This window comes from Buceros rhinoceros, unplaced genomic scaffold (assembly GCF_000710305.1).
Source record: "Buceros rhinoceros silvestris isolate BGI_N320 unplaced genomic scaffold, ASM71030v1 scaffold16003, whole genome shotgun sequence".
In the NCBI taxonomy this organism is placed as follows: domain Eukaryota; kingdom Metazoa; phylum Chordata; class Aves; order Bucerotiformes; family Bucerotidae; genus Buceros; species Buceros rhinoceros.
In genome coordinates this window covers 9,349-18,906 of record NW_010404347.1, presented here as the reverse complement: position 1 = coordinate 18,906, position 9,558 = coordinate 9,349, and the positions used below count along the sequence as shown (strand labels likewise).

The 9,558-nt window shown below is 42.4% G+C and overlaps 1 protein-coding gene across 1 annotated transcript in view; it reads left to right on the top strand.

Annotated features, from left to right (window-relative positions):
* Nucleotides 1-9,558, top strand: part of DMAP1 (DNA methyltransferase 1 associated protein 1) — a 28,475-nt gene that overhangs the window by 12,584 nt on the left and 6,333 nt on the right. The window contains exon 7 of the mRNA XM_010133372.1: nt 1,216-1,287. Coding sequence (XP_010131674.1) covers nt 1,216-1,287 — 72 coding nt within the window. The remainder of the gene's footprint in view (nt 1-1,215; nt 1,288-9,558) is intronic.

Genomic DNA, 9,558 nt, shown 5'->3' with positions numbered 1-9,558 from the left:
TGCTGAAGATCAAAGTGATCCCTACAAATTCATGAGCCCCGTTGGTAGTTAGAGAATACTTCTTTTCCATGATGGTCATGTTTAGAAATCTCTTCCTGGGGCCTTTGTTTATTGATCTGACCACAGACAACTGAAAAAACGACTCAATGCCTGGCCGTGCAGAGCAGTTAGCAAGGTGCCACCTCAAGACCAAGACACAGAGATAGTTGATAGAGATGTGATAGCGAGTGATTGATGGGGAACTTGAGGAACTGAGTCACTGTCATTCGGCATCTCTTATGATCTTGGGGCAGCCCTGATTGTCTCAGCCCTGTCTGGAACAAAGAGCAAGCTGCAGAACCTCTCTGCAGAGAAGTGTGGGAGCAGCAAGGCAGACACCAGCTCCAAAGAAATCAGGAGATTTGAGGTGACTCTTCCTTTCACAAAAGCGTGATTGAGTATGTGTTTTGCAGAGGTTGTGGCTATTCTTAGACTGAATCATGAGTATCGCTGACCCAGTCAGGGGACCCCACACCATTCAGTGCACAGGGCCCTGCAGACAGCCTGATTTAATAATTTAAAAGCTTGCTCACCTTGTGCTTTCCTCAGCAGCGCAGATTTTTAAGGGGTTGCTTTTTTTTTTTTTGGTTTTGTTGAAATGTAACTGAATACTCTGCTGTCTAGCAGCAGCGGTAGAAGTTTGCCATCTTGCAAATATGAAGTGGGGAAGAAAAACTGTCTAACAAGTGGAAAAATGACAAAACCTGTATAAACAGCAGGCCTCCTTGGAGGGGTGCAATCCTTACATCCTGTTTAGGGGGCTTATGTACAGCCTGTACAGATCGGAGGTTTCTCAGCTCATTGCTTAGAGGACTTGCAGTCAAAAGCCAAGATAAGGATGATATTGTGCAACTATGCATTTGTTAGTAAAAGGAGTAGCATTTAGGGTTAGAGTTTAAGCTTGTGTGGATGGGTGTAAGGAGCTGTGTGCTTAAATTGACCAAACAAAAGTGCTTGAGCTCTCCAAAGACACCTTGAATTGGAGTATTTTTCTCAGTGAATTGCTTGGGCTTTTCCCACTGAATGCTTGGGATTTTTGTCTTGCCTCAGCTCTGACATGTGGCCACACGTGGCAGGTGGTCCTCTGTCATAGGAAACAGTGTTTCCCCTTCTGATAGTCTCTATATGAAATCTTGTGTTTCCTCCATCAACACATCCTGTTTCGATCTCTTTCAGGCTGTTCCTGAGACTGCTGGCATCAAGTTTCCTGACTTCAAATCTGCAGGTGTCACGCTGCGAAGCCAGAGGGTAGGCTTTTCTCCTGGTCCCTTGGGACCTCCGTTAATGTCTTTCAGTCTGCCTCTCTGTCTCATCTATTCTCCTTTTATAGCTAATTCTTGCTTCTAAAATAAGAAAAGAATTCCATAAATGTGGAGACTCAGAAACCTGGAATGCTGGCTCGGGAAAGCCAGCTCATTTCCTTGCAGGGGTACCAGATCTTGCTGGTGTTTCTACTCTGCTCTTAGAGACATGTGACAGACCCAAATGGAGTTGGCTAGTCCAAAAACAGCTCACAACCAAATGTAATAGGCCTCATAGAGCATGTGTGTTAGTAGATGAGAACTGGATGTTCGGGTTGTGTCCTGAAAAAAAGATACACATAAATGGATACAACTTCTAGCCTTCCTATTTCCAATGTCTTCAGAAAATATTTTGAGGAAAAGCCCCTTTGTTCACTCTGTTGCACAGTTATTCCTGAGGAAAGAACTTGCTTTTTTTATCAGGAAGACTTGATAAGCGTCTCTTAGTGACAGGTTTTGGGATAATGAGTAAGATAAACGTGCCTGGCTAACTGAATGTTTTCAGCGGGGTTTTGATAGCAAAATCCTGTTTGCCCACTACAAGTGCTTCCCCCCTTCCACCAGCTAAATAAAATAATCCTATGTTGCTTTATTGTAGTGAAGGTGGAGAAGTAGGTTCCCTGCCCAGCACCCGTACTTGAAGTAGTAATTTCTAGGTCACTTTTAAAGACTATTATATGGGATGTTCTTTTAATATCAGAATAGTTTCGGATCTTGCTGGGAGCACCCTGGGGCTGTTAATAGAAATGTGTTTGGGGTCTTGCTGCTTCGACATTTGGGTCAGGCACAGGAGAGGTGCTATGCCTCAGCAAGGTCACTGCTGGGGGACCTCTTTAGCGTGCAAGTGCCACCATCTGCAGGAGGCTACCTGTTAGAGTGAGGGGCTACAGCCTTGAGGAAGTCACAGGCAAGACTCTGCAGTGCATGTGTTGAGATTTATGGAGATGTGGCACATGTGTTCTCCAGCACTAAGATAAATAGAGTAATTTATGGAGATTGATTTGGGTTTTGAAAACTAATAAGTGATGGTTGATCTCTTCTATATTTTTAACCCCTCTGGAAGAGAAGCTGAGCAATAACCTATCAGTGATGGAACCATCTGACGAAGCCATCAGCCTTTTCGTGTGCCAAACAGGCAATTCAAATCGCAGCCTTTGTGAAAATGGAATGCTACGTGCTTCTCCCTGTTCTCTTTAATGCTCATGAAATGCAGTGATAAGCTGAGACATGGCAGTCTGAGTCAGCAACTTTCAGCCTGCTGTTTTCAAACTCCTGGAATGACCTAGAGCAACTTTCTGTGCTCTACTCGAAATTTTAAGGAGATAAATGCTGTTGTTAAATGTACCAGTGGTTTGTGAATTGGAAAAGATTGCAAATCAGTGATCTGGGTGAAAAAAACAACACTTCGTTGGTTGGAATTGTGAAACCTGCCTCCAACACAGCAAAATGAATTAATTTGTGGTTTTTAGCCAGTCACCTGGCTTCCTTGTGTAAGTCTTCCCTGTTTTAAAATGGGAGCTAATAGACTCACTTTACATAGGGGCGATAGGAAGAGTTAGTTACATGAAGTTGGTACAGGCCTTTTGAACTGGTAAGAGATGCTGAAGTGCCAGGTGGTATAGACTTGACGATCTGTGCCACGCTGAATTATTTTTTTGTGTGAGATTCGTGTGGCAAACCCTCTACACACCAGTGGTGTGGACTTGATAAGGGTGGGAGCTGACTAGGACTCAGTGAGGAGCTGGGATGCTGTGCTGGCAACATTCAGCCAGAGACGTTTTGCCCTGAGTGCATTGGAAAACAATGTCTAAAGACTTGTGACATCCTGCAGTAAGTTCTTTTGCCTGAGGACCTAAAGGGTTCCTCACCTAAAGGCTTCTATTGTCCTTCTTTATTTTGTGCTTTGCTACTGTGCTTTATGCCTTCATAATTAGGTGAACTTGGATTTTGCACTGAGATCAGGGACTCAACCTCTGTCACGTGTGAAAAATGTACCATATCATCCCCAGGATAATAGCACTTACTCTTTGATTAGAGCTATTCTTTTATGTTTTTTTTTCTGAGGATTTACAATTAGTCTGAAAACTCAAGTTAAAATTAATTTATAGAAATGAGTCCTTGAAGAAGTAGTTAGCAATCGGTGTTCAACTTAATTTGTTACCAGTAGTTCTTGTAACAATAGCCCTGGCTTTTCGAATTCCCCCTGTTGTGAAAGCTTACAAAATCTTATGCACAGGCTGAATTTGAAGACTTTTTTCCCCCTAGGATTAATGGTCACTTAACAGCCATTATTCTTCATAACTGAAAGTTTCTCCTTCAGCAGACGCTGAAGAGTAATCTTCTCCAGTGAGTTCGACAAGCTGCCTTCTATCACAATGGCTTCAGTCTCCCATTGTTCTCCATGGGACTGTGGCCACAGGCAAAGAAGGCCACAGCCCCGTGCCCTTGCTCTGCATGGGATTTCCCCTCTGCCTCCTGACAGCACAGACTGCAAGTTTCTCTAAGGCAGTAGGAAGCTGGGCATTATGAAAAGCTTCGTATTAATTCAAGGTAGTGTATTGCCTTGGTGCCTCTGAGAGCAGGAGGCAGTAGCAGGTGTTTTGGAAGGGGGCAAGCCTTTCATGAGCTTCTTGAAAAGGAGTTTTAGACCATTGCCTTTGCTATTAGTAAAATGGTGTTATGAAAATAACACTAGCAACCTGTTATTAGTCCTTAGTGTTACTTCCGGTTACACCAGCTCTGCTCACCTGACAGGGTAGACAGCCAAAGAGCCAGAGGAAATGAGAGATGGGCAGGGAATTTGTACAGGGAAAGGAGAGGAAGAGACTGAAGGGAAAGCAGGGACCTGTGAGGAAGGAAAAGAAAATGGGAGCTGTTGAACTTGAATCTTTTCCAGGACCCAGACAATCCAACAATAACCACACATTTGTGATCTAGGCATCACGTTGTTTCTGAGGGCAGAGCTGAGTTTGTTTTGAATTCACCCCAGTGTTTCTGTTCCACATATAACGTTCAGCTTTCTTCTAAGTGTAACCTTTGTGTTTATTGTGTTCAGAGCACTTAATTTTCGCATACTTAGCATCTCTTCAGGTGTTTCTTAAGTTGCTCATCTTCTCTCAGCCTTATCTGCAAATTTTAAGTTATGATTTTGTTACCGCTGTTGAGTTGCTGCAGCAGTGCTTTTAAGAAGGAAGGTGGTGGATGGAAAAAGGATGGATGTTTTGTCCCCATGCCTGCATGGTGAGGTCTAAGTCTGTGTCCTTGTCACGAGTTTGGAAACAAAGGAACTGGAAGTGAATCGATTGAGTGAAGTCTTATCTGGAAACAAAACAGATCTCCAGCACGAAAAGAAGTTTGTAGAGTCTGCAGAAAGATCTGAGGGATGCTGCAGCTTAGTCGTTCAAAGCTGGTCACCTTCCTTCAGAAAAGGCTTCCGGCCAGCAGCCTGGCTCCATCTGCTAACTGGGATCTTGTAGACAATTTGCTGGTTGGACCAATTAAAGTAGTAGAGGAAAGAAAATTACAAATACAGCTTTAGTACCCATTGATTCAAATATTAACACTCACCAGCTTTTAAATATTTACTGGCCTGCTGGGCATTTGTTTTTAGCAGTGATTAATGAGTAAGATTTTCTGTAGTTTTGGGGTTACTCTGTGTGTGTGTGTGTGAGTTTTCTTCCGTTTTCTTGAAGTGGGAACTGAGTGCTTACTATAGCTCCAAGGTGAATGTTATTTCTAGAGGAAGATGAAGTTGTATGTATGTGTTTAGACATGTTTATTCTCTGTATTTGATCTGACCCACGATTAAATGGCCAAGCACGCTGTCTGTTTACTCTGCATCAGAGGCTGTTGGCTCTGTTCCTTCCCTGTCATTAATGCAAACCCAGATCTCATCGGCTGTGAACATGTGAAACATCTGTCTGTCCTCCTGTGATCAATACTGTCCCTTCAGAGGTTCAGCTTTGGGAGCAGTTCCATAAAATACCAGTTATTTTTATTTGGATTTGATAAATTTAATTGCTTGGAGCAATTAATAATTTATTTGTTTCGTATTGATTGTACTCCAAGGCATCCTGGCATCAATCTGATGGAGATCAGCACACCCTTATTAGGTAGGAAAGTTTATGTTTCCAGATCTGAACATCCCATGGATTAGTTAGCTGAGATGTGCTTGTTGCTTCTGGTAGCAATTTTTCATTAGCAAAGTTGTATGTTTTGCACTCTGCAAGAGAGTAGATGAGAGTAATTTCCATGGGGAGCCTGACGGAGGTGTGGAAGGGAACTAGTAGTCTCATTTCTGTGAATAAAAGTTATGAACAAATGATGCAGGCTGGATCGAATTAATATTGTGGCATTGCCATCTATTTGTTGTATTACATGCCCTTTAATTAGGGCCAAGAGAGTGCTGGTACATTTCGTAATCAAACTCCTGCCTGTAGAGAATGAAATAAGATGAAAATATTGGAGTAATTATTTTTAAAGAGAACAGCGGAGAATACAAAATCTTGAATGAACTAGAGAAAGTGAATCCAACACTTCTCTTCCTCCATTCTCATTCTTAGCTAAACTCAAAGGCAGTTGATGTTAAATTGCTGAAAGAAAATAATACATCACCTTTTTTGTGGCGCTCTCTGGTGTGGGAGAGGATCTGCACCAGAGTCTTAGTAGGCTCTTGGGTAAACAGAGAGCACTCTATATGGGAAGGAACAGTCTGGAAAGGACGGTCCATGTTGCTGCTTCTGTTGGATTGTCAGGTACCAAACAGTGTTTATGCAGTATGAGGCCTCGGGGGACCTTTTTCTGCTAGTCCTGGACCAATTTGAGAAGCTTTTGCTACCTTTGTGTGAAGCTAGTGACACGATCTTAGGTGTCATTTATCAGTAATCTGATTGTATGTAACTTGTGCAGAGCACCATATATATTACTTTTTGTTTTAATGAGTGTAACCAATATAATGGTCAGAGTGTAATTAGTCACTGTGGTTCTTTGAATTTGTGTAAGTGTAATTTCAGTTACATTTTTTTAAGAGAAAGGCAATATCCGTTCAAGACTAGATGCTAGTTTTTGCTACATTTCTTGGATTTGTGTCTTGTTTGGAAGTTTACATAATGTTCTTGTACTATGTGAAGCTGTACTTGGAGATCCCCCTCTGGTGGCTTGTCTTAGGGCCATCCCTGTGATCACAGCACACTCTTCTGTGCTCTTCATTTGTTTTGGTGAGATGCAGCTCAGAGGCTGCAGCTGTTTCTATTTCCTGCAACCACCTCTGCAGGTCTCAGCTTGGTTTCTGTGTCTGTTGTGAGAGGCAGGGGCAGGACTACCTGGGAATCTGCAGATGTCCTGAAGCAAAATACTGTAGTGTCATCTGGTAAGGTGCTTTTAACATAAAACACCTTCCAGTAAAAATGCCCTGTGCAGTTCGTTCTTCTGCACTGTGTATTTTACTATTTTTCCCTACACAAACGCTTCCTGTAGTCCTTTTGCATTTGATTTACAGGCTTGCACTATATTTAAAGCAGAATGTATTTAAGGACAAGGAAATCTCAGGACTGGCAAGAGGCAGATAATACTTTGCGTGCCAGAAGATGACCATCTTCTAAATGGCAGACAGTCCTGGCAAGGTGTGAATTCTTTCTTGTCACAACTTGTATGTCAAATTGGGAGGAAGCTGACTCTCTGCTGGTTATCAGCTGTCATTTGTGTGGATTCCAAGTCATTCTCATTTTAGGCCACTTGTACTGGGTCAAAGCAATCTGTACCTCCTTCCTAGGGTGGAAGGGGTGGGAGAGTGTAAAAACCTTGAAGACCTTGTTACCTGCACTGGAGAAAACCCATCATGCTGAGATGTTAACACTTGGGGACCTTTGGTTTCTTTAGGAAGTGTCTCTTAGCCTTACCCCTTGAGTCAGGGCTAAAGATGCACAACGAGGCATTAATGTTTATAGGATCTACTGCTTCTTTGTCGTATGCCTGAGTGTGCTGTGCTTCTCCAGGATCTGTTGGGCTCCCTCATCCTTGTCCAAGCTTTCACTAGGTATATTCCTCTAACAAGTAATAGCGGTCTAATTTACTAGGAACTTTCAAGTACAGTATTTGTATTTTTGCAGAATTGATTTGGGAATTTGTGAGGTATGTCTAACTTCAGTCCAAAAAACCCCTGAAATAACCATTTATGTAAGTTAATATAGAAATGTTTTCTTCTTAAAAATTGGTTTATTTAGCATTAAGCCTCACTGCTGGAGCATGTTGACGGTCGTGTGCCATCCCAGAGTGATTGCAGTGTGTTTAATGTGTTACGTAGCATAGCAGAGATGGCATAGCGGTACGACTTATTATTTTTATCTGTCCTAAATCTTAGCCTGGCAGATCAGCAGGCACTGGTGTAAGACAGGGGGTCCATGGCTGTAAGCTGGGGCAGCGGGAAGCATGTATGTTCACCGAGGCAGAGAATACCTGTGCAATTTCAAACTTTTGTAACTTTTACATCTATCCATTGCAATTGCCCATCTGCCTGCCATTGCAGCACTTTAGTTCTGAGCAGTTAAGCACTTCAAATTTCCAGAAATGTTCATGTTCATATCTGAAATTGAATTTCTCTGTTGAGGTTTTTTAAATTCCAGAGCTCTAAGGCTAAAGTGCTTAATATGGTTCTTTGGTTCCTCGAGTCCTAAAACTGTGCAGGAGTGGAAGCTCTCTGCTCCTGCAGAGCAGAGCCATGCAGCGGGGGAAAGGTTGACCTTTTTTCCCCGTCTTAAGCCAGAAAATGCAAAAACCATTATTCATCTGAAACTTCAGCACTCCTTCCCAGAAACCCACTAAGCAATTCAGTACTCTAAAGATATCCATGAAGAAAGTGCCTAATGAGAAAGTTTTCTTGCTGCATGGATTTCAAATCCATGAAGAAGGTGGTTTTCAATGTCAGTGAGCTGTATTATAATGCTGAACAACAGTACTGGTGCTGATGCATAAAACCATAGTTTATAGCCCTGCAGAGGCAGGTCAGATGTGTGAGTTATTAGGATTAACAGTTTTAGGACAGTCATGTTGTTTAGGGTTGGGGAATGTTGAGTTTAAGGAAAAGGTTGTCTCAAATTTGAATTAAAATGAAGTGCAGCGTTAGAGAGGGTACATACGAAATATCCAAATAATTATTGATTAATCTTAAAAACCTTGTGTTTTGGTGATAGAACAAACAAAACATTTCAGCACAACAGTGGGATTTTTTTTTGTTGTTGTGAGCACCAGAAATGGAGCATTTATGAAGAAAGCGATACACTGAGAGCAGGACATTTAGGATGATCACATAGATATAATCACGTGGGACCTAGCTGAGTCTGTCTGTGGATCCTGCAGACCTCTTCCATTCCTAGTGCAGATCCCCAGGGGACTGTGTTGCAAGCTCTGCTATTACTTAGACTTCATTACTCCTCCAACATATACTCAAATACATTTACAACTATCCTTAAAAGTATTAGCATAAATCATGAAGGCTGAATAGCACACAAAAGTAAATGAACCAAGTCTGTTTGAGGAAGCTATATATTCAGTTATTTCTTACCATATTTGTCCATTTAATGAATTTTGCCAATTAGCAATTAATTTGCAGCAGGTTTCCTAGTCATTAGTGTGAATTAGCAAGGTTTTGTTGGCGGAATGTCTTGAACATTAAGTGAAAATCCTGTATCATTCAAATCCTCAAGGGTACTCTGTGGTGAGACCTTCTGTAGAAATCGAACGGCTCAGGGCCATCCGCCAGCCTCTCAAACCCTGTTGTGGAAGTGTGATGGATGCTCTGTTCATCTGTTGAAGCTGTGGGGCCCAATTCTTGAGTGATGCCCTCCTCCTCTGGAGAGGGCAGACCAGGTCGGTCTGTGCCTCTTAGGCCAAGTGCATGCCAGCAGAGGCAGTGCATCCCCAGGGTCAGGCAAGGCTCCTCTCAGCATAGGGCAGCCTCTGGTACTGCGGCTTCATGGTGTTCATTCACACAATTTTCTGTAGCTCTTTATTTATTTTTCTCTTGGTACATGTAGTTCCTGTGTTTAATACCGGTTGTTTATAGCAAGGACAAAGGATTACAGTCCTTAAATCAAAAGCAGTGTTGGTGTAATTATAAGCGCAGGTTGGTGTTGCAAAGAGGGCTGTAGGGAGAGGCTGTCAAAAGGGAAGAGAGTCCAAAATATAGTAACCTCAAAAAACCCGGCTAATCAGTTTTCTGTCG